The 26,066-nt window shown below is 45.5% G+C and overlaps 1 protein-coding gene across 3 annotated transcripts in view; it reads right to left on the reverse strand.

Moving 5' to 3' along the window:
• Positions 1–26,066, reverse strand: part of LOC117420611 (phosphofurin acidic cluster sorting protein 2-like) — a 78,016-nt gene that overhangs the window by 5,240 nt on the left and 46,710 nt on the right. Inside the window, exons 1-21 of one of the 3 annotated variants that reach the window (XM_058991281.1) lie at positions 22,938–23,085; positions 21,600–21,762; positions 20,640–20,713; positions 15,673–15,753; positions 15,038–15,097; positions 14,631–14,782; positions 13,815–13,905; positions 12,683–12,757; positions 11,733–11,857; positions 10,485–10,617; positions 9,865–9,969; positions 9,085–9,191; positions 8,405–8,559; positions 7,742–7,852; positions 7,377–7,485; positions 6,004–6,030; positions 3,586–3,628; positions 1,999–2,041; positions 1,239–1,374; positions 537–769; positions 332–445 (exon numbers count right to left, since the gene is read on the reverse strand). In XM_058991281.1, coding sequence (XP_058847264.1) covers positions 332–445; positions 537–769; positions 1,239–1,374; positions 1,999–2,041; positions 3,586–3,628; positions 6,004–6,030; positions 7,377–7,485; positions 7,742–7,852; positions 8,405–8,559; positions 9,085–9,191; positions 9,865–9,969; positions 10,485–10,617; positions 11,733–11,857; positions 12,683–12,757; positions 13,815–13,905; positions 14,631–14,782; positions 15,038–15,097; positions 15,673–15,753; positions 20,640–20,713; positions 21,600–21,711 — 2,086 coding nt within the window. In that variant the 5' untranslated portion in view covers positions 21,712–21,762; positions 22,938–23,085. Of the gene's footprint in view, positions 1–331; positions 446–536; positions 770–1,238; positions 1,375–1,998; positions 2,042–3,585; positions 3,629–6,003; positions 6,031–7,376; positions 7,486–7,741; positions 7,853–8,404; positions 8,560–9,084; positions 9,192–9,864; positions 9,970–10,484; positions 10,618–11,732; positions 11,858–12,682; positions 12,758–13,814; positions 13,906–14,630; positions 14,783–15,037; positions 15,098–15,672; positions 15,754–20,639; positions 20,714–21,599; positions 21,763–22,937; positions 23,086–26,066 lie in introns of those variants that run through there. The other 2 variants (XM_058991280.1, XM_034034105.3) reach the window with 2 other exon arrangements.

Here is a 26,066-nt window from a genome sequence, read left to right on the forward strand (position 1 = left end):
GTTGGTGCTTCGCAGTGCAGATCAGTCTGTGTGTGTGTGTGTGGGGTGTGTGTGTGTGTGTGTGTAATGCAGCACACTCACCTCGCAGCATGGTCTGTTGGTGTTTGGCAGTGCAGATCAGTCTGTGTGTGTGAGTGGTGTGTGTGTGTGTGTGTATTGCAGCACACTCACCTTGCAGCATGGTCTGTTGGTGCTTGGCAGTGCAGATCAGTCTGTGTGTGTGAGTGGTGTGTGTGTGTGTGTGTGTGTGTGTGTGTGTGTGTGTGTGTGTGTGTGTGTGTGTGTGTGAGAGTGTGTGTGTGTGTGTGTGTGTGTATTGCAGTGCACTCACCTCGCAGCATGGTCTGTTGGTGCTTGGCAGTGCAGATCAGTCTGCTGATGCCCTCAATGACCTGGCTCTTGGACTCTACTTCTTTGTCCTTTGTTTTCTTTGGCAGAAACATCACTAGAAGATAGACGAGGACAACAGCTGTTTCAAACCCTGTTTAAGAAGGCTGGTACATTATGAGCTTCTGTGGGGCAGGAGGAGAGCTCACCCTTCTTGTTCTTCTCCTTGGTGACGACAGTCATGTTCATGGTGGGCTGGGGGGAGGCGTCGCTCCCCGAGAGGGGCAGGCGGCTGACCTGCAGCGAGCGGAAGGTGCACTTCAGAGAGTTCTTGGAGGAGGAGTCCTTCTTCTCCAAGTCCCTCTTCTTCTCACCTGTCTGCAGGGACACCCAGTAATCCACCTGCAGACCCATGAGCTCCCCCTGGCCACCGCCTGGGGTACTGTAGGGAAAGCACACAGACACAGGGATTGGGGTTGGGACAGGCACAATGTCACAGGATTACTCAAGGTCAGGAAGCAAAATATACAAAAAAAAAGAACAAAAGTCTGTATGGAAGATGGCAGGCAGTTATATAAAAAGCTCAATATTGTAGCCTCTGAATGATTGTAAGTGTAATAAAGAAAGAGACCTGTGATGATCCTTCAGTACAGCAGAGCTAATAATCTGCTTTAAAACGCTACCTCATTTATAAGGCTGGAGATTACAACTCAAACAAAGGGTGTGATTCACGTAACGGCATACAGCACTACACTACCCTTCCTTTCCACGGTCAAACATCTCTGCAGAAAATAACACTTTGGGTGCTAGATCAGTTTTTCCAGCTGTTTCCAAGACCAGCATTTTCATCTGGACTGGACAAGAACGTTATTTGGAACTATAAAGCCCCCCCCCCAGCCCCCTGTCAGTACCTGTAGGAGTAGAAGCCAGTGGTGACGGAGGGAGAGGAGGGTGGGGTGGGCAAGGCCTCCTTCAGCACAGGAGACACCTGAGGGGGGGTGGAGGAGAGCAGCATGGACCCCACTGGGGCTGCATCGTCCGAGTCACCTGGAGGGAGGGAGGGGTGGTATTATTAGCATGGAGCTCTTCAATGAATCCTAAGCTCCAATAAGCAACTTGTTTAGTCTGCGATGGTATTGCTGATGGATCCCTGGTTTAGACTGTGCTGTTACACACAGTATTGTACAAAAGGATGATAGAGACAGCACTTTCTAAAGAGACCTAGAAACATGTCGCACAAAAGAACGCAGTGTTTAAAGAAAACATTTACAAGTTACTAATACCAACAGAACTTGTTCTTTGTTGTCACGCGAGAGAAAATGTTAAGGCCTGGCTTTTCGTTTCATTCATTTCAGGCAGGCTAGCGGTGCTTATCAGGAGAATAACACAGAACTCACTTGTTTAACTCAAAGTTGAGGGGGTTTCAATTTTTCCATTAGGATTTTTATTTACCAGCAAGGGGTTGTACGCTGAGAATTTGAATTACGTGGAAGCCTGGTCCAACATCAAGAATAGCCTATATGTTGTGTGTGGTTTTTTTTTTTAAGACGGTTCCAGGGAGTGTCCTGTTCACTCAGTCTAGGAGTTTTAAAGTAAGTAAAGGACATGTTCAGAGCCACTGCTGATGCAGCCCTCGTGAATCAGAGAGGGTTTGAGAAAGGAAGTTCTGACCTGACGTTGCAGATGACTGCTCCACAATCCCCACGTTCACCACCTGCAGAGTACAGAGAATCATGAGCAGGGCAGGGGAGGATATCAAACACAGAGCCATCCTCCCAACACTGCAGAGTACAGAGAATCATGAGCAGGACAGGACAGGGGAGGATATCAAACACAGAGCCATCCTCCCAACACTGCAGAGTACAGAGAATCATGAGCAGGGCAGGGGAGGATATCAAACACAGAGCCATCCTCCCAACACTGCAGAGTACAGAGAATCATGAGCAGGACAGGACAGGGGAGGATATCAAACACAGAGCCATCCTCCCAACACTGCAGAGTACAGAGAATCATGAGCAGGACAGGGGAGGATATCAAACACAGAGCCATCCTCTCAACACTGCAGAGTACAGAGAATCATGAGCAGGGCAGGGGAGGATATCAAACACAGAGCCATCCTCCCAACACTGCAGAGTACAGAGAATCATGAGCAAGGCAGGGGAGGATATCAAACACAGAGCCATCCTCCCAACACTGCAGAGTACAGAGAATCATGAGCAGGGCAGGGGAGGATATCAAACACAGAGCCATCCTCCCAACACTGCAGAGTACAGAGAATCATGAGCAGGACAGGGGAGGATATCAAACACAGAGCCATCCTCTCAACACTGCAGAGTACAGAGAATCATGAGCAGGACAGGGGAGGATATCAAACACAGAGCCATCCTCCCAACACTGCAGAGTACAGAGAATCATGAGCAGGACAGGGGAGGATATCAAACACAGAGCCATCCTCTCAACACTGCAGAGTACAGAGAATCATGAGCAGGGCAGGGGAGGATATCAAACACAGAGCCATCCTCCCAACACTGCAGAGTACAGAGAATCATGAGCAAGGCAGGGGAGGATATCAAACACAGAGCCATCCTCTCAACACTGCAGAGTACAGAGAATCATGAGCAGGGCAGGGGAGGATATCAAACACAGAGCCATCCTCTCAACACTGCAGAGTACAGAGAATCATGAGCAGGACAGGACAGGGGAGGATATCAAACACAGAGCCATCCTCCCAACACTGCAGAGTACAGAGAATCATGAGCAGGGCAGGGGAGGATATCAAACACAGAGCCATCCTCCCAACACTGCAGAGTACAGAGAATCATGAGCAGGGCAGGACAGGGTAGGATATCAAACACAGAGCCATCCTCCCAACACTGCAGAGTACAGAGAATCATGAGCAGGACAGGACAGGGGAGGATATCAAACACAGAGCCATCCTCCCAACACTGCAGAGTACAGAGAATCATGAGCAGGACAGGGTAGGATATCAAACACAGAGCCATCCTCCCAACACTGCAGAGTACAGAGAATCATGAGCAGGGCAGGACAGGGGAGGATATCAAACACAGAACCATCCTCCCAACACTGCAGAGTACAGAGAATCATGAGCAGGACAGGGGAGGATATCAAACACAAAGCCAGCGCCTGCATTCATTCTCACAATCCCAGATATCACAAACATGAAGGTTAAACAAGTTAAACAGACACATGTTTCAGCTAATGCCTTCTTCAGCTGTGTGACTGAAGAGTGATACTTACACCAATGAACGGGATAAACTTCTGACAGGAATCTTCATCAAGGCTGAGAAAAACAAAACAAAAACAAACAAATCAGCCCTCAGATTCTTAAAAAAAAAAAAGAAAAAAACCTGCCAAACCCCTCCCAATGTGCCAGGATGTGCAGTGGGTACCCGGGTTTCTAGCAGATAATCATTCACTGGGTCATGGTGTTTACATTCATTCGGAACGGATTCCAAGTTCTGTTGCTCCAAACCCCCCCACCGTTCATATTTCTCTCCATGGCTCTTGCTTCCTGATCCCTGAGAAATCATGTGAGAGTGTGATCCTTCAACTCCATTAGCCTTCTTAGAGCAGGCAGGACCCACATGGTTAAACAATCCTAATCTTGCATTTTATCTCTGGCACCAGGAAACAAAGACACATGGTCAACCCACAACACGCAGGACAGCCAGCTACAAACAAGCATGCCTTTAGTTTAGAGCAGCCTCATCAAGAAGATCCCAATGACGACTATCAACAGTACATGTGGACAGAAATCTGCCCTCTGAAGACACACACACCAGGAGGACACAAAGGAATAACATGGGCTACTATTGCAGCAGCAGAACTCAGAACTGATCTGAATGCTTGCAAACATACGAAAATGCAAAGGAAAGGGTCCCAATTAAAATATTGTTTATAGGTATCCTATTAATAATTGTTTGGCTCTCCCGCCAACAAGTATTGGGACAGATGAATAAATAGAGGATGCGCAGTGAACATTCAAATAGTTCTGGAGTTAATCCCTGAATGAGGGGCGCCCAATAACCCAGACGAGGGCAGCTGTTTACAGCCATGATCATCCTTCCTGAAATAAACAGCACATGGCTATTCATGGAGCATTCTGTTTATATAACAAGCACAATGTTTGTAAGGGTTTAAACCTGTATTTACAGAACTGCTTTCTTTGGATCAGGATCTGGAACACTTGTTATACAAATACGGAATACGCATCTGGACAAGCTAATAGTGCCCCCCCGCCAAGATCGGCAAATCAGTACACCCAGGATTGGAGCCAGCAAGCCCCTGAGTGCATGACTCACCCTGCATTCACGCGGTGGTGCCTTTACTGGGTGAGCCACCCTGTACTTGTATGCATCTGTCCCAATACTATCGCTGAACGGGACAGCCCGAATGCAAATGACAATGAAGATTATTTTGCCACAGTTTGGAGGGAGAAGGGTTCACAGGTAAAAGGACAGAATTTGACTGGAGCCTTGGCATCACACAGCTCAACATGCATGCACAGACACAACCTGCAGAGCCCCTGAGCTGCTTCCTCAGCAAAAAAGCAGCAAGATGCAGAGACTGGAACCCATAGCAACAAGGCAGGTAGGAGGAGGAGCTCAGGAGCAGCAGCATTCCAGGTTCTGACAATCTTACCCACCCCTAACCCCAATCCTAACCCCAGCACCAACCCCCCAGATCCTGAAACCAAAGCAGTAAACTAGATCCTGAAACCAAGCAGTAAACTAGATCCTGAAACAGTAAACTAGATCCTGAAACAGTAAACTAGATCCTGAAACAGTAAACTAGATCCTGAAACCAAGCAGTAAACTAGATCCTGAAACAGTAAACTAGATCCTGAAACAGTAAACTAGATCCTGAAACCAAGCAGTAAACTAGATCTCGAAACCAAGCAGTAAACTAGATCCCGAAACCAAGCAGTAAACTAGATCCTGAAACAGTAAACTAGATCCTGAAACCAAGCAGTAAACTAGATCCTGAAACAGTAAACTAGATCCTGAAACCAAGCAGTAAACTAGATCCCGAAACCAAGCAGTAAACTAGATCCTGATCCCACTCAATAACTTCAGCTAAAGAACGTCCACTCCAAGGTTCATTCTTATTTCTCAAGATACAGCCACAAATGTAAAACTGACACATACACAAGAAACTCCCACTATACCCTCTTCCCAGGGATATTTACACCCCTGTGGACAACAACATCCAGTCATTTATTTTAAAAAAAATCCACAATACAACATACCCTTTTTATTAATCTTGCTTTTCAACAGCAGTCTTCCTTGTCATTCCATTCCATTTTTATTAGAACACTATTATTTTAAATAAAAAACACTCATTCCACCACCAGCATTTCTGAAGCTTTGAGAAATATAAATATATATATATATATATATATATATATATATATATATATATATATATATATATATATATATATATATATATATATATATATATATATATCTCTGTTTCCCCCAGTTTGAAGTGGCTAGGTGTTCTGTGTGTAGGAGCCAGTGTAGGATTCTCATTTTATACACAAGAATTCTCCAGTGGTGTTGAAACAGTAGAGAGAGTGCAGGAACTAACCAAGACATCAATACAAAAAAAGAAATGAAAAGAAATAACAAAGACTCAAGCAGACAACAATACCTTAGAGCAAAATCAAAATTCTTTTTCCTTTAAAGAAAGCGACAAAAAAACAAAAAAACAACAGAAAACAGACATGTTAAAAACAGACATGTTAAACCACACCTAGCAGAACACGCTGCTCGCAGTAGGAGTGATGCAGAGGTTCAGGAGGACTCTGCATTCAATTACATGGTACCTGGACAGACAGACAGAGGATGTGCATAGGAAGGAGCTGCACATGTTCTTTTCTCTTAGCTGTATTTATTCATCTGAACTGCCCCTTACCTTTTCACATCACATGTAATCCGTTGATAGGATAGGAATCCAGACAAACACTTAAGAGCCACAGGGTGATTTCTTATAAGACTTGATGTTTGTCATCACTGAGAGTTATGCAAATACTGGTTTTTATTGTGTGATAAAAACTCACCGTTGAAGGTGCTTTGACTAGGACTTCAGGAGCGGCTCTTTAGTTTTAGATGTCTGCCATAGAAACATGCAATGTAGGCTAGATTATCCAAGAGGCTTTATATTAGTAAGCAACAGCACCATCTACTGCACGGCAGTGCACTGCCAGCAAAGCTCATGGATGCAAAGTGCAGTTCACCGGGGGGAGGCCCTTACTGACCTCGCTTCGGTTCCACATGTCTACAGCAGACAACTAGAGCAGCTCCTGAACTCAGATGAAATGTTTGAACACAGACTTCTCAAAGAATAATAACACAGTGCTGGGGTGATCGCAATGTGAACCCCTCAGAATGACTGCAAACACCATGAAGAGGTAAGGGAGCAGTCAAAACAAATCCAGAAATCAAACTGGAAACTGGAAAAGGAATCCAAGGACTGTTTCAAATCTAAGGCCCCCAGAACAGACATGTCTTAAACTACAGAGCAGAAATATGAACTCAAGGGTGCTACTGCAAGGGAAGCAGCCGCATTCACACATGGAACACTCTGCATCTTCAACCTGCTGCTTTTGCAACTTTTACTGCATCTAAAACAACAACAGTCTCACAAAATTCAGAACTTGATTTCATTCAAAATAACACAGATCAGGCAGATCCTTGGCACTGCTATACAAGTGTCTGTGATGTGCGTTATACAGTAAGTACTATAAGGTACAAGAAAGGAGAATAACAGTGTAGCATACAGTATGTTAAAAACATTCATCTATACAGCTAGGGGTGCTGGTCTTGAGCTTAAACCAGATAAAGCCTGTTTTCTATCCTCGAAATTGAGTTTTTAAAACCAGATTTTTGCAGGTATGGCTGTTCTTCTGTCTAACTCAAGTTAATTCTGTTCTGTTTTTTCGATTGCATCTCCTGTGACTTTTGGCACTGGCCTGTGAGTTCCATGTCCATGTTGCAACCCTGCTAGAGACGAGAGCAGCTCACCTCTTCTGCTTGTAGGTCAGCATGGCCTCTGCAATGGGAAGCTGGTGCGCTCCGTTCGCACCCACCATGTACTGTGTGATCCTAGACACCAGGTCAGGGCATTCCGGCACTACAGAGACAAACACAGCCAGCGCTCAATCTGTGTGCACCGTGCCCAGCTCACCACAGGGGGGAGACAGAGAGCCACGATTTATTTGTTATTTCTTTCTTTCATTCCTTCTTCCATAACTGTACACTCAGTCATAACTTAAGCAGTTTTTTTTTTTAAGGAACAGCTTAAAGATATTTTTTTTCTCTTTCATTCTCCGTTTATATATATTCACAGCACAGAAATCCCCATTTGTAATTGTTTCAATGCCCCTCACCTATGACGGGCGCCTCCTGCTTGTGGAACAGGTCTCTCCAGGCCGAGTCCTGGAACAGGTTGTTGTAGTGATAGTCGATGGTACCCAGGTACTTGGAGAGGGGGTGAGAGCCTGAAACACAGGGAGCAACCCCATCACACTCCCATCGAGCAGATCATTAAACAAGTGACAACCAACGTTTCATTTCAAAAGCTCTTAGGATTTGTTTTATCTTTACATACTAAGAAAATCTTTATAAAGAAAAACATTTATATCGTAAAATAAAAAAAAGGAAAGAATCAAAGTGGCCAGTGATAAGATTAATCCCACTGAAAAGTGCATGAAGAAATTTGAAGGTGAGAGTTCAGCCTTTTCCTCCCTAAGGCCAATGCAGCGCTCCCTGTGTGCCTCTAACTCTGCATGACCAGGATATCAACCAGGGAGCTCTGGATCCCATGACCTTGCATCCACACAGCAGTGTCTCCACAGGGGAGTGGGCTGGGACCCCCTGTTGCAATGTCTTGTGATCAGAGTGGACTCTTACCCAGTGGAATGACGAGGAACCTCATGTAGCCCAGCCAGTTAGGGGTCTTGTGATCAGAGTGGACTCTTACCCAGTGGAATGACGAGGAACCTCATGTAGCCCAGCCAGTTAGGGGTCTTGTGATCAGAGTGGACTCTTACCCAGTGGAATGACGAGGAACCTCATGTAGCCCAGCCAGTTAGGGGTCTTGTGAGACAGGTGATCCACAAAGAGGCGCAGGACAGCGCTCAGGTAACTCTGAGCCCCGGCCACAGCAATCTTAATGGGGATCGGCGTCTGAGAGTTACAGTTACAGCTGGGAAGAGAGACGGGGGAGAGAGATGGGGGGGAGAGAGAGAGAGAGAGAGAGAGACAGAGAGAGAGACAGAGAGAGAGAGAGAGAGAGGGTAAAGAAAAGATAATAAAAAATGTTGTTACACTTTTGAAAACATGCTTTGTATCAGTTAATATGTCCGGTCGACCCCGTCTCTTAAGGTTTAATAGTGTCTCCTTGCATGCACTTGGGGTGGGCAAAAGGATCCGTCACCCCCAGTGCTCATGAGATGACAATGATACCATAAGATACAGGGTCAACTGGACATGTTAACCTCTTACAAATCATGTTTCAAGTAAGAAATCAAATCCATGCCATTAGAATTTGTGTTCGTAGTCAACCGTGCACGAGACAACGCTTAGGGCACAATAAGGATGTTCTGAAACCCGCTGTTCTGAAGGAGTGGCTTTGTGATTTATAAATTCAGAGTTATTTCAGACTCCATTCTGTCTCACCAGCCTGCACACACGCAGACACGGGCGCTACCCCCCTCTCCGCGGGACTCACAATCTCTGGATGCGTGAGACGATGGTGTTGAACGCAGCCTGGATGTCTGCGTTGGAGCAGGTGCAGACCACGGGCAGCTGCTGATTCTGCAAGACCTCCGATAGGTACTGGAGAGGAGGGGAGAGAGCCAGAGCCACGAGTCACAATGCAGCCCCTCACCTGCTACCTTCCTTTCTATTACCAACCCCTTCTCAGCGCTCTAGTCAAACCTTTGTTTAAACAGAAAGGAGCTTTACATTTCATTTTCTTATGGGCTTGTTTTGTTCCCTTAACTTTATGATGTTTGCACCTCTCTCTAAGTTGTCCTTTCAACTCCCTCAACATTTCACCACATGATAATTAATTAATTTCAATATTTCAGTTTTTTTATACGAGTCAGGAGCTGCTCTTCTGTTCTACGGTATATGTAACTATAGCAGCCAGTAACAGCCATTGGTTATTTTATAAAGGAAAATGTGAGAACTATGAAGTTATGGCAAAATGTATTAGCAGAGAAGGAAATAAGACACCTATTGCATAGCAGTTTCACCCGTTCCAGATTTTAATACATGCTTGATTAGCCACAGTGTATAACTAGCAAGCTCAGATGTGTCTTATTAAACTCATAGCAAAACCAGGACTGGATCAAAGTGCTATGCAATGGGAGTCTTATTTCCATCCCTGTATTAGGGAAGGCTATTTTGTTACATCTATGTAAGTGTCAGTGAGTGTTTCCACAAAAGCTTTAGATGCTGGACGTGCTGATCCATTGCAGGAGGTCCCTGCGCTGCCCGGACTCACCTGCCCCTGCCAGTCGGAGGTGTTGATCAGGAGGATGCTGTCAGGGAGCTGCTCGTCAGAGATGAGGATGTGGTTGAGCTGGTCGTACACAGTCTTTCTGGGGATCTGAGAGGAGACAGAGCAGGGTTTCAGTCAGCAGACACACTGCTCAGCTCAAAGGGAGACAGACAAGCTACATTACAGGGAACCGCCCCGAGTACAGACTGTTTCAATCTAGGGATGAGAAGATGAGTTTTTCATTGAAAGAATAAGTAGTTGCAAATGAACTGTTCCCTTACTGTGTTTGTAATCATTTGAGGTGGCTCTTATGGCACGGACGTGTCCAACACAGGCTAGATTAGAGAAGAGTCTTTATATTAGTAAACACCAGCGCCATCTAGTGTACAGCAGTGTATTGCCAGCAGTTCACTAGATGGCACTGGCTCTAACTGCATTAAAGACACTTTGACTGACCTATATAACATATATCATCATTGGCAGGGACTTCAACCTGAAGAGCATCTTCTCTATGCATCAGGGGTGTGTGCATGTGCAGACGGCCCCACTATACACCAGTTGCAGGGGACAATGACAATTCTGACACTGTAAAAACAATAACGATCCCAACTCACTGCTCCCACCTGCATGTGACACCTGGTGTCGGGGGAGCGCTCATTGTCCAGGCTGTTTGCTCTTTCGTTCTGCTGTCTGATTGGCTGCCTCTCCTTGAGGGAGGTGCTCCTGCCTCGCCGGCCCGTCAGCTTCGAATCCGGTCTGATGAGCAGAGAGACAGGAAGAGGGTTCAGTGGTCTAGCACAGCGCTCTCTGATTAAAGGTTAAAGCACATCATTTCTTCCCTCTCACTAGCATGACATTTTGGTTTTGCTGTTGATCTTTATTTCACTTGATATTGGTGTCGTTGACAGTATTGGTATTGACAATTATTAAGTATCAATCAGTACCAAGCTGACTCACAAGATTCGAAGATCTGCACACCCCTAATACAATGCATCCTAGTATATCTAGAATACAGCTATTTAGTGCTTTGGTCTCTATGGCAGGCATGTCTTTGCCACTCCAGGTTTGATGTCCCTGTATACTGAAACGCGCAGGGTCCTGTATATCACAGTGTCTATATCACAGTGTCCAGATTGCTAATGAGAGTCAGTGGCGGTACCCTGCAGTGTATATCACAGTGTCCAGATTGCTAATGAGAGTCAGTGGTGGTACCCTGCAGTGTATATCACAGTGTCCAGATTGCTAATGAGAGTCAGTGGTGGTACCCTGCAGTGTATATCACAGTGTCCAGATTGCTAATGAGAGTCAGTGGCATGTACCCTGCAGTGTATATCACAGTGTCCAGATTGCTAATGAGAGTCAGTGGCGGTACCCTGCAGTGTATATCACAGTGTCCAGATTGCTAATGAGAGTCAGTGGCGGTACCCTGCAGTGTATATCACAGTGTCCAGATTGCTAATGAGAGTCAGTGGCGGTACCCTGCAGTGTATATCACAGTGTCCAGATTGCTAATGAGAGTCAGTGGTGGTACCCTGCAGTGTATATCACAGTGTCCAGATTGCTAATGAGAGTCAGTGGTGGTACCCTGCAGTGTATATCACAGTGTCCAGATTGCTAATGAGAGTCAGTGGTGGTACCCTGCAGTGTATATCACAGTGTCCAGATTGCTAATGAGAGTCAGTGGTGGTACCCTGCAGTGTATATCACAGTGTCCAGATTGCTAATGAGAGTCAGTGGCAGGTACCCTGCAGTGTATATCACAGTGTCCAGATTGCTAATGAGAGTCAGTGGCAGGTACCCTGCAGTGTATATCACAGTGTCCAGATTGCTAATGAGAGTCAGTGGCGGTACCCTGCAGTGTGTTCAGGTACCTGTTGGAGGGGATGAAGAAGGACTCCGTCTTGGTGATTTTCCCACTGGGAGGCAGTTTCTCAAGGAAGGTATCCATGTTGTTTCGCTCCAGCTCTGTCGTGGGAGTAATGGCCTCGGGCTGCTCCTACAGACACACAGACAGACAGACAGACAGACAGACAGACACACACACACACAGGCAAACAGACAGACACACGCAGAGGCAGGCAAACAAACACACACACACACACACACACACACACACAGACAGACAGACGCACAGGCAGGCAAACAGACACACACACACACACACACACACACAGGCAAACAGAGACGCACAGACAGATACAGGCAGGTAAACAGACACACAGACAGGCGTACAGACACAAACAGACACACAGACAGGGATCAGTGACAATTGGGCAACAGTTAACTCTAATTAGTCTCACAGTTGTATGCAGTTCAGTTTCAGAAACCGCTCCTGTGCAGTGGAACCACCATGGATTCAGACTGTATGCCATAGTTTAACACCTATTATTCACAGGCTGGTTTATGACAGCAATGCTGGTGAGCAGTCCTCAGTCATCGTGTGACGGAACACAAACAGACAGGTGAAGTTTCCACATTGTCACAACTTGTGCACTGGGGCTCAGTGAAAGAGGAATTCACAAGTCTCTTATCTTTAAGAGTCTGTTTCTCTTAGTGTTTAACCTGATAAAGCTTGGTTTCTATACTCTGAATGGAATTGTTTTAATTAGAGTTCAGCACGGTTTCATTAATGTTATGTAGCTCTTAGAAATCATAAACAAGAAGGATTCTTTTAAATGTGTGTTAGTGGGTTAAATTGAAGTATATTAAAATGTTAAACTTGATGCAATAGGACTGACTGCCCCCCTGTGGAATTAAATTTAACCAAAACCATACAAATAAAACATAAACATTAGACAGAGAGCAGGCGGTGGATACGTACGAAGGAGACTGTGTCAGACACATCGTCCACTTGGAACTTGCTTCCTGAGCTTTTCAACTTGTCGGGCGCTTCCATCTGCGAACAGAACAGAGACACTGGAGATAGTATCTCATAGCAACAGGTTTCTATGGTTACCCCTGAGAGTTGGATGCAGGTGTGAAGAGCAAACGCTGCCACAGTGTCTGTGTTTCTGAAACACGCCTTCAGCGATTCTCTCAGCAAACACTCATCCAGTTGTTACAGAATGCAGCGCTTCTTACTTCTGTGCGAGTTCCTTTGTCATTATAGATTCATTTTAGAATTTCTTTGCAAGAAGCATTCATTTACAAGGGCAGCATCTTTTTGGTATTCCTTTTCAGTCAGTTGAAGAAATATTTTGTAATACCAGTGAATATGTACACATATTATTTGTTGATTTAGCAGAGGCCTTTATCCAAGGCGACTTACAGAGACTAGAGTGTGTGAACTATGCATCAGCTGCAGAGTCACTTACAACTACGTCTCACCCGAAAGATGGAGCACAAGGAGGTTAAGTGACTTGCTCAGGGTCACACAGTGAGTGAGCCGGGATTTGAGCCTGTTTCTTTAACCACTGGACCACACAGCCTCCTTAATGATCAACATAGAGAATATGCAGAGGAAGCTTTCATACTAGATGAAAATTATATTCCATGCAATCTTTTCTTGCTATTGTTTGTCTATGTTTTCAGTGTGGGTACATTGGGGCAAAACCATTTACTCCAGAAAGTAAATTAACTCCATTTGCTGAAAAGGAGAAACAGCTGTTTAAGTTACAAACCTAGCTATAGACACAGCAGGGATTCAACTGAGTGCAGATGTACAGTCCTGACTGTGTTTCTAATGTCTTAGCGTATATAAAACTCTGTCCAGCAAGGCTTGATTGGATATGGAGCTTATTTACAGGTAATCAACGCAGCCCACAAATCAGTAAACTAAGCTGCACCACGCTAACTGTGTAATTTCAAATGGAATCGTTTTAATATAACCATTCTCCTCTTCTCGTTTGAGCAGGGCTGACTGGATTGAGAGAGCCGTGTCGGGGGGTGGGGGGTGCTTGTGAGCTGGTGGATCCCTGCCCGTGTGGCCCTGGGGCCCCGTGCTCCGCACTCACCGGACTGGGGGGCTCGCGTTGGCTCCGGATGCTGTAGATGCTCCCGATCTCAGTCTGGGAGCTGGAGTGGGACATACCCTCGAAATAAGGCCTGGAAAACAAGGCTGGCTCTTTAAATAATTCACACAAATTGAACTGAAGTGTAGCCATTCACCTGTCCCCTGCAACACTCCGCACATACTGTAGGGAATCTAAAATAAACACATGTCTTCCATGTTATGTTTCTCACGGATGTATTTCTTTCATCCACTAGGGGCAGTGTTGCAGGAGGACCGGACAGTGGTTACACGCTGGTGTTTGACAGAAGACGTGTCTGGGAGCGCAGAGGGCACAGAGGTGCTTTAAACTACTGAGTTATAAAGTCACCAGAAAACGATACAAAGTGAATCTAAAGAAGAAGAATCCTTGGTTCAGATAGCTGTGATATTGCACAGCCATACCATGCTGCTCTTCATGAACACTGCTTGTTTCGTTCTTGGGTTTTTAATTATTTATAAATGACAATAAATCAACACTTCTATGAAAGCGTTACCTCAGTCCTAGATGAACTTTTACTGTTTCTGTTTTCAAAGATGAATGTTAATGAGAAACAAACTACATGTGTACGATGCTGCTCACTTGAGTTTGGGTGTGGGTGTGTGTGTGTATGATGCTGCTCACTTGAGTTTGGGTGTGGGTGTGTGTGTGTGTATGATGCTGCTCACTTGAGTTTGGGTGTGTGTGTTGTACGATGCTGCTCACTGTGTGTGTGAGTGTGTGTGTGTGTACGATGCGGCTCACTTGAGTTTGGGTGTACGTGTGTACGACGCTGCTCACTTGAGTTTGGGTTTGGGCGTGCTCAGCACACTGTCGTCGTCGTCCAGCTCGGGTCCGCTGTCGCTCGGGTTCTCGATGTCCAGACTGTCCAGGTCCAGGTCCTCCTCCACCTCCGGGACCTGCTCTGCGGGGTCCTGCTCTGAGTCCAGCACCTACATGCACACCCACGAGAGAGACAGAGACAGAGACAGAGACAGAGAGAGAGAGAGAGAGAGAGAGAGAGAGAGAGAGAGAGAGAGAGAGAGACAGACACACAGATGCACACACACACACACAAAAATATATTTAGTTAGCAAGGGGTCGGGTCTTAGGGGACCCATGGTGTTGCATTACATTTATAGTACAAACTAACTTAATAAACGTCCCGATCCTCACTCAGGGGATTGAATAGAACAGCCAGTAAATACCTCTTCTGAAACTCGGAACCTCTTCAGCAAGGCCACAACCCTCTGCTTGAAGTTTTGTTGCTAAAAACAAACAAACAAAGTTAGTGATATTTCTAACTTTCTCCTCTGGAGTCACGTACGTATGTGTGGAACTGGATCAGCACTGTCTCTCGTCTCCTATACACTGGACTGGACTCTTATTTTCTTCTTAATTATAACAAGATTTTAAAAAAATGTCTATGTATAGGTGACTGAGCTTCTCATTTCGCACTTTGGAAGACAAAACTGTTTTTTATTTTTTAATTTAAGAAAATGTAATACAGCTGGGATTGATTGTCTAGTTGAACAAACCCCATTCTCAGTGGGAATGGCAAATAAATAAAGTCAGTACACTGAGGGAGGAGTCAGCACACTGAGGGAGGAGTCAGCACACCGAGGGAGGAGTCAGCACACCGAGGGAGGAGTCAGCACACCGAGGGAGGAGTCAGCCCCAGTACACTGAGGGAGGAGTCAGCACACTGAGGGAGGAGTCAGTCCCAGTACACTGAGGGAGGAGTCAGCACACTGAGGGAGGAGTCAGTCCCAGTACACTGAGGGAGGAGTCAGCACACTGAGGGAGGAGTCAGCACACAGAGTGACTCTGGCAGGCTCCTCACCCTGGTGATGGACGTGGTCCTGACTATTGAGCGCCGCTGCTTCTTCGGCTTCCTCACATCATACTCGTCATCATCCAGATCCTGCGAAGCACAAACACATGAGAATCAGCACAAACCAGCACGATACTAACATATCTACACAAACCAGCACGATACTAACACAACCCAGCACGATACTAACACAACCCAGCACGATACTAACACACCAACACAAACCAGCACGATACTAACACCCCAACACAAACCAGCACGATACTAACACCCCAACACAAACCAGCACGATACTAACACACCAACACAAACCAGCACGATACTAACACAACCCAGCACGATACTAACACACACCGCAACACAACCCAGCACGATACTAACACACCAACACAACCCAGCACGATACTAACACAACCCAGCACGATACTAACACACCAACACAAACCAGCACGATACTAACACCCCAACACAAACCAGCACGATACTAACACACCAACACAAACCAGCACGATACTAACACAACCCAGCACGATACTAACACACACCGCAACACAAACCAGCACGATACTAACACCCCAACACAAACCAGCACGATACTAACACAACCCAGCACGATACTAACACCCCAACACAAACCAGCACGATACTAACACAACCCAGCACGATACTAACACCCCAACACAAACCAGCACGATACTAACACAACCCAGCACGATACTAACACACCAACACAACCCAGCACGATACTAACACAACCCAGCACGATACTAACACCCCAACACAAACCAGCACGATACCAACACAACCCAGCACGATACTAACACACCAACACAACCCAGCACGATACTAACACACCAACACAACCCAGCACGATACTAACACACCAACACAACCCAGCACGATACTAACACACCAACACAAACCAGCACGATACTAACACCCCAACACAAACCAGCACGATACTAACACACCAACACAAACCAGCACGATACTAACACAACCCAGCACGATACTAACACACACCGCAACACAAACCAGCACGATACTAACACACCAACACAACCCAGCACGATACTAACACACCAACACAACCCTGCACGATACTAACACAACCCAGCACGATACTAACACACCAACACAACCCAGCACGATACTAACACAACCCAGCACGATACTAACACACACCGCAACACAAACCAGCACGATACTAACACCCCAACACAAACCAGCACGATACTAACACAACCCAGCACGATACTAACACACACCGCAACACAAACCAGCACGATACTAACACCCCAACACAAACCAGCACGATACTAACACCGCAACACAAACCAGCACGATACTAACACCCCAACACAAACCAGCACGATACTAACACCCCAACACAAACCAGCACGATACTAACACACCAACACAAACCAGCACGATACTAACACAACCCAGCACGATACTAACACACCAACACAACCCAGCACGATACTAACACCCCAACACAAACCAGCACGATACTAACACAACCCAGCACGATACTAACACACCAACACAAACCAGCACGATACTAACACCCCAACACAAACCAGCACGATACTAACACAACCCAGCACGATACTAACACACACCGCAACACAAACCAGCACGATACTAACACCCCAACACAACCCAGCACGATACTAACACAACCCAGCACGATACTAACACCCCAACACAAACCAGCACGATACTAACACACCAACACAAACCAGCACGATACTAACACAACCCAGCACGATACTAACACACCAACACAAACCAGCAAGATACTAACACAACCCAGCACGATACTAACACCCCAACACAACCCAGCACGATACTAACACCCCAACACAAACCAACACGATACTAACACACCAACACAATCCAGCACGATACTAACACACCAACACAAACCAGCACGATACTAACACACCAACACAACCCAGCACGATACTAACACAACCCAGCACGATACTAACACCCCAACACAAACCAGCACGATACTAACACAACCCAGCACGATACTAACACACCAACACAACCCAGCACGATACTAACACGCCAACACAACCCAGCACGATACTAACACACCAACACAAACCAGCACGATACTAACACACACCGCAACACAACCCAGCACGATACTAACACCCCAACACAACCCTGCACGATACTAACACAACCCAGCACGATACTAACACCACAACACAACCCAGCACGATACTAACACCCCAACACAAACCAGCACGATACTAACACACCAACACAACCCAGCATGATACTAACACCCCAACACAACCCAGCACGATACTAACACACCAACACAACCCAGCACGATTCTAACACCCCAACACAAACCAGCACGATACTAACACAACCCAGCACGATACTAACACACCAACACAAACCAGCACGATACTAACACACCAACACAAACCAGCACGATACTAACACACCAACACAACCCAGCACGATACTAACACCCCAACACAAACCAGCACGATACTAACACAACCCAGCACGATACTAACACACCAACACAAACCAGCACGATACTAACACACCAACACAAACCAGCACGATACTAACACACCAACACAAACCAGCACGATACTAACACCCCAACACAACCCAGCACGATACTAACACACCAACACAACCCAGCACGATACTAACACACACCGCAACACAAACCAGCACGATACTAACACACACCGCAACACAAACCAGCACGATACTAACACACCAACACAACCCAGCACGATACTAACACACCAACACAAACCAGCACGATACTAACACAACCCAGCACGATACTAACACACACCGCAACACAAACCAGCACGATACTAACACACCAACACAACCCAGCACGATACTAACACACCAACACAAACCAGCACGATACTAACACACCAACACAAACCAGCACGATACTAACACCCCAACACAACCCTGCACGATACTAACACACCAACACAACCCAGCACGATACTAACACAACCCAGCACGATACTAACACACACCGCAACACAAACCAGCACGATACTAACACACACCGCAACACAAACCAGCACGATACTAACACACCAACACAACCCAGCACGATACTAACACCCCAACACAAACCAGCACGATACTAACACAACCCAGCACGATACTAACACCCCAACACAACCCAGCACGATACTAACACCCCAACACAAACCAGCACGATACTAACACAACCCAGCACGATACTAACACCCCAACACAAACCAGCACGATACTAACACAACCCAGCACGATACTAACACACCAACACAAACCAGCACGATACTAACACAACCCAGCACGATACTAACACCCCAACACAAACCAGCACGATACTAACACAACCCAGCACGATACTAACACACCAACACAACCCAGCACGATACTAACACAACCCAGCACGATACTAACACACCAACACAAACCAGCACGATACTAACACCCCAACACAAACCAGCACGATACTAACACAACCCAGCACGATACTAACACCCCAACACAAACCAGCACGATACTAACACCCCAACACAACCCAGCACGATACTAACACAACCCAGCACGATACTAACACCCCAACACAAACCAGCACGATACTAACACCCCAACACAAACCAGCACGATACTAACACAACCCAGCACGATACTAACACACACCGCAACACAAACCAGCACGATACTAACACACCAACACAACCCAGCACGATACTAACACCCCAACACAAACCAGCACGATACTAACACCCCAACACAAACCAGCACGATACTAACATATCTACACAAACCAGCACGATACTAACACAACCCAGCACGATACTAACACAACCCAGCACGATACTAACACCCCAACACAAACCAGCACGATACTAACACCCCAACACAAGCCAGCACGATACTAACATATCTACACAAACCAGCACGATACTAACACAACCCAGCACGATACTAACACACACCGCAACACAAACCAGCACGATACTAACACACACACCAGCACAAACCAGCAAGATACTAACATATCTACACAAACCAGCACGATACTAACACAACCCTATACAAACCAGCAACATTGTAATACACCCCAACACAAACAGATTTCCACTCGGAACTACAGCTCACACCTGAACTATTGCAATTTCCATTAGAAAATGTTACTCTGGCATAGCAGGGTAAAAGCATAGCAAAGTAAAACACAGTGAAATCCCAGTAAAAGTCAGGTAAAGCACAAATATGGTAAAGCACTGTAAAAACCATGGTTAACCATGGTAATAAACATATAAAAAACAGACATGAGAAAACTAAATGGTCATAAATACCACATAAAACGTATGTTGAATATTATACCCATCACCTATCTCACATGGAACTAATAATGAAGGTGATAAATCTACTCTAAAAACAATGAGAGATAATTTCACAAACAGTGCTAGTTTGTGAAATTATCTGAATATAACATGCTGAAGGTTCCGTGCTCCCATAGGATTTAGAAAATCATTTTGACAGAAGTAAGGTTTTTTACCTCACAAGCCTACATGGACAATATTAGTCTAGTAGGTGTTTCTTGTAAAATTGTTATCAGTATACAAAAACAATAAACTAAACACCCATTTTCTGTTTGGCTTCCCTGAGCTCAAACAGAGCTTACATTTGGAACCTCATACCCCTGCTGCTGCAGCCAGGTCCAGGAGCACAGCTGTTCAGTTCAGCAGTCAGAAAGCTTGTGTGCCTGCAGTTAAAACTATGTATATAAACTGGAACGCTGGTTTCTGAGTTACTGATGCACACAGAACGTTAAACCATGAAACAATGTAGAAAATATTCACTCAGGAATCATACTTTTAAAAGAGTAAAACTGAACAAATCAGGGCACTTCAATTGAGCTCAGAGGAGGCCGAATGCCCATCCCCGGTGTGAGAGTTTCCTCCTACCTGACCCTGGGCCGCGTCATCACTGGCTTCCTGCTCCGAGGAGAAGCTCTCGTACTCCTCTTCAGAGTAATTATCTGGAAACAATGAGAAACACACAGCCGCTCAGCACAGGGGTCCAGGGGTCCTGAGTTACAGGGCATGTGGTGTTCTCACATGCAGTACAGGCTGCAGAATGACTGGAGAGAGCAACCTGGGGGAGCATCACAGCAAGCCCAGCCCTGAGGGATGACACCAGCCAGGGGCAGCCCAGCTGCACTCTATGAAACGTTTAGATAATCCTACTGCACATAACCTTGTCTGTCGGGTTTGGAAAGCAGCATGTGCCTTTGTTTTGAGAAGGGTCAGAGTGGAGTTACTGTCCAATAACAGGACTGTCTTGAGTGCTGTCATGCAGTCTTGCTGTTAGTGCGCTCTTGAAAAAAGTGCTGAGCTTTCTCTAAAATCAGCCAGCAGATACAGTTATAGAGGGTGGGTATATTGATTCTGGCTCAGAGTTGTGGTGAAAAAGTCTGTAGGATTTATTTTCTTTAGTGAGTTTGTTAAACTGGACTGTAGAGATGTCTTGTTTATATACAAATTTCATATCTGTCTGGTGCATTAGTGTATGTGAGTGAGTGCATAGCTTCGACCACCAAAAGCAGACCTGAAACAGATGTAAAGCCCAATTCAACTTTTAGCTTGGAAATGACTTTATGGGAGACATTTTTTATTTTGATTTTAGACAGGACACCACGATACAGCTTCACTATAGAAATGCCTCCATGTCCACTTTGTTAAAACCTTTTTATTTCGTCCAGCTAAAAGTTCATTGATTTTGACCTGAAGGACATTTTCCAGTACAGCACTGGTTTGGTGTCACAGGAAATCACACTGGTGTGGCTGTGAGAGTCTGGCCCTGGGTGTCTGCAGGATGAAACCCTCCTCTCAGCGCTGCAGCCCTGCCCGGTCGCGTTCCCTTACCTGTGGACTTGGCTTTCTGCCCCCCCTGCACGGCCCCGTCCTCGTGGTCGATGGGCTGGCTGGACAGGGAGAAGATCCAGATCTCAGCCACCTTGGCGGCCGTGTCCTTCATGTTGCTGCAGAGCGAGAGGACCTGGCCCCCCTCGGTGGGGTGCTGCAGCACCTGGGGAGACGGGAGGGAGGGGGTTACTACAGCCCCTCTGCCGTGTATCAGTTGGGCAAAGTGACAAGAACCACCATGACCCTCCCTGGGTGTGCCACGGGAACAAAGACATGAGCAAACAGCACCTGGGAATGGGGAAACGTCAGGCATCGACTTCCATTGATAGTTTTTTGTATTGTTTTTCTTGTGGTGTGTTGGACTGTATTCTCTATGGTAAGGGTGTCACTAGTTTAAACGTTTTCAATGTGTTGAATGTTTTAATTGTTTCTAAATGTTTACTCATTTACTGGCACTTCAACACAGCACTTCTCATGATGATGTTTGTGAATGTTTGCAATATTTGAAAGTTTAAACGTTGAAATGCATTTAATCCTAAAGTAATGAAGGCAGGACAGTGCTTGAGGATTCGCAGGGAGCCCTGTAGCAGGGCTGTTGCTATAGCCAGTATCACCCTGCTAAAGATTCAACCTTTTTTACTTTAAAAAATGCTTTTGTAAGCACCCTGTGATAACCATGCTTTCTTTTGTTTTTTTGTGATATTCAAAAGTCCACGTCTCGCTCAGTTTAATCTTTCTTCAAAGCTAAATGAATATTGTTCGGTACTTGACAGGGAGACGGAAGGGTATTACTGCAGCCTCTCTGACAATAACCACCATTACAATTTTCAATGGATGCTTGAAAACTTTTTAATGTTAAACTCAGATAAAACAGAAGTGAGGATTCTGGGATCTCAGAATCAACAAAGTAATATGTCTGATTTACTCCTTGGTGGCTTCTCTTACGAACTTGCAGACAAAATAAGAAATTTGAGACGCTGTGGCGGAGTGTCCCGCCCCTATTTATTATTATTTGTATTTTTGTTTGCGGCGCGGGTAAAAGCGCCGCGTCTTTTGTTATTATATTTAAAAACCCCGTGAGGATGCATGGCTGATCAGCTACTGATTATTTAACTAGCTGACAGTCATGCATCCTTACCAAACGCGTGCAGACTCTGGCCGGGGGATAATAAGATAATTACCAACTAGTTAAATCCCTCGGCCAGAGTATATAAACCAGCAGCACTCTGCACTCGGGGTTGAGAGTGTAGAGCCTAGAGTACGGGAGAGCGGAGAGAGAAAATAACATTTAAAAAAACAATTGCTAAAACGTGCTGGATTAGCCAGCACGACACTTACTTGTTTGTTTGTTTATTCGTTTGGCCCTCGCGCCTTTTGTTTGTATTTTGTTTAAATCTGTTGTTTGTTTATTATTAAATACGCCGAGTGCTTTTGCACTCGGTTTCACCCGCCCATCCACTGTTTTGGAGTCAGTTACTTCCTGGTCCGTGACGTCATCCACCACACCACTGCGAGCCAGACTGTCACAGACGCACATCAGGAATTTTACTAAAATGTATTTTTATCATCTAAGAAATATCATCAACTTGAGAAGTATTCTTTCCCACTCAGATACTGAGAGACTGATGCATGCTTTTGTATCTTCTAGAATTGATTATTGTAATGCCCTATTCTCTGGTACTCATAGCCATGTTATATCTCGACTGAAAATTCAACAAAATGTTGCAGTTAGAATTTGAAGAGTTGAGATCACATTACTCCTGTGCTAGCATCTCTGCACTGGCTTCCAGTCCGATTCAGGATAGATTTAAGGTGTTGCTTTTAACTTATAAGGCATTAAATGGCCTTGTACCATTGTATTAAAATGATCTTTAAATGTCATATATTCCTGGACGCCACTCAGATCACAGAATGCCAGGATGCTTACTGTCCCACAAATGAACACAAAAAACACAGGTGGTACAGCATTCAGTCATAGGGCCCCAAAACTGCCTAGCTCTGTAAGGGAAGCACCAAGTGTCACTGCTTTTAAAACAAGATTAAAAGCACACTTTTATAATGTAGCGTTGTTATGCTAAAATGATGTTCATTTTATTCTCTGCCTTGTTTTACTGTTCTATGTGTTTCTTTTGTTTTTATTGCTTTTCATGCGTTCTCTTATTAATATTTGTCCATGTTTATATTCATGTGAAGCGCTTTGAGGCAGCTTTTATTGTGAAAGGAGCTATATTAAATAAGGATTATTATTATTACATTATTACCCCTCCTGGTAAAAAAGTCAATGCGATTGTGAAACGAAGGCAGGGCATTAGTGCAGTATAGTCAAACACATTGTGAATAACAAGACTGAAATGCATACAACTCGGATACTTCTATTATCTTCAGTTAATGTGTGTGCTGAATTAATAAACACTCTATTATTTTTTTATTTGTTTATTTAGCAGACGTCTTTACCCAAGGCGAGCACAAGGAGGTTCAGTGACTAGCTCAGGGTCACACAGTGAGTCAGTGGCTGAGCTGGGATTTGAACCAGGGACCTCCTGGTTCCAAGTCCTTTTCTTTAAGCAATGGACCCCACAGCCTCTACATCTTTAACAAGAGGAAGAGAAGCCGAAGCCAGGAGAGCCGTGTTCAACTGGTTAAGCTCTTCCAGTCTGATCCTCACGTGTTTCATGGTAGCCAGGAGCCCTGTGTCTGCTTGAGGTTATACTGTACAGCACAGCACAGCACAGCCTGCACAATTCACTGTCAACACGACCAAATCCTCAACTACCCGGATCTGTGGATTAATCATGATCTCTGAAGCGTTGTTTGTCGTTTTCTACTGAAGCATTAAAACCAGATACGGCTTCAAATAAAGACTACAGCAGAGATAGTGTAATCAACACAGTGTAGGTTCTGGAGCCCAGCCAGTCACTAGGCATGTGGGGTTATATATGTAATATACTAACTCAAATAAATAAAACCCACTGCACTGTACCGAAGAGCGCTCCTCTCCTTTGTTTTGTAAGCCAACCATGGGAACCAGGGCCCCCCTCCTTAACCACCCCGCCCTCTTACAGTACAAACAAGCCTGCAAACCCACTTGCCATATGTGGGCATTGAAGATATTAAGAAAGACATAGAATTGTAGAATTATTTTAGAATCACTAAATATAGATTACATGGGCAAGGACACATTTTCGGTCAACGAATACATGAAATATTCATTCGAACAGTTCTAAACATACGCATGTTTCCTCGAGTTGAGATACCATCCAGGGTTTGGAAGTGTACGATATTTAAAACAATCAGTAACATCTGCGCCTCCTTATTTTTCAATTCTAGAGCAAGAGAAGGCTTTGTTCTTGCTGCTCTGTTGCTGTGTATGTATTTTAGAAAACAGACGATTCTGGTGCCAAACACACTATCCTGCTGGCAAGACGTGCTGCAGTCCACGCTTGCATGAGAAACTAATGGGGCACACTCGTGACATGGACACGCCTGTTACTCTCTGCGACTCAACACAATGAAAGAATATTTCAACAGGAGAAGTCCAGGTTTGTCCCAGCGCCAAGAAACACTAGAGGATCATTTTCACTGGAGAGAAGCGTTCTGTTTAAGGATAAGTGTCCCTGAAGTGGAGCACTAAGAGCTTGATCTCCTCTCTCTCTCTCTCTCTCTCTCTCTCTCTCTCTCTCTCTCTCTCTCTCTCTCTCTCTCTCTCTCTCTCTCTCTCTCTCTCTCTCTCTCTCTCTCTCTCTCTCTCTCTCTCTCTCTCTCTCTCTCTCTCTCTCTCTCTCTCTCTCTCTCTCTCTCTCTCTCTCTCTCTCTCTCTCTCTCTCTCTCTCTCTCTCTCTCTCTCTCTCTCTCTCTCTCTCTCTCTCCTATCTGTGGGTGTGTCTGTGCAGCCCTGTGTAATGCGAGCTGACAGGGAGAGAGTGTCAGGCAGTCCTGGGAAATGGGGGCAGGAGTCGATCTTCATTCTGAAGCGTAGCTACTGATAGTCAGAGCAGTGTGGGGATGGGGACGGCTGCGTCACTGGGAGCACAGGAGCAGAGGCAGACAGGGCTGGCATCGTGCACACTGTCAAGGGTTCGAGTCCTTAAGAGGTGCCTTGAGGTGCCCCGGTACATGGTGGACTTGTGCAGTGGTGGTATTGACAACCGCTAGCATTACAATACGATTCCTCTGAGTAGCAGAGCATTTATTTTTAAAAGATGCTTCTTGTTTTAGATACACAGATATAGTGAGCTTGACTAGCTTCGTGCTTAGTGCTGGACTGCAGTGTGGAAGTTAGTGGGTTTGAGTGGCTCAGTGCTTAGTGCTGGGCTGCAGTGTGGAAGGTAGTGGGTTTGAGTAGCTCAGTGCTTAGTGCTGGACTGCAGTGTGGAAGTTAGTGGGTTTGAGTAGCTCAGTGCTTAGTGCTGGACTTCAGTGTGGAAGGTAGTGGGTTTGAGTAGCTCAGTGCTTAGTGCTGGACTGCAG

Source organism: Acipenser ruthenus, chromosome 18, assembly GCF_902713425.1.
Source record: "Acipenser ruthenus chromosome 18, fAciRut3.2 maternal haplotype, whole genome shotgun sequence".
Lineage (NCBI taxonomy): Eukaryota > Metazoa > Chordata > Actinopteri > Acipenseriformes > Acipenseridae > Acipenser > Acipenser ruthenus.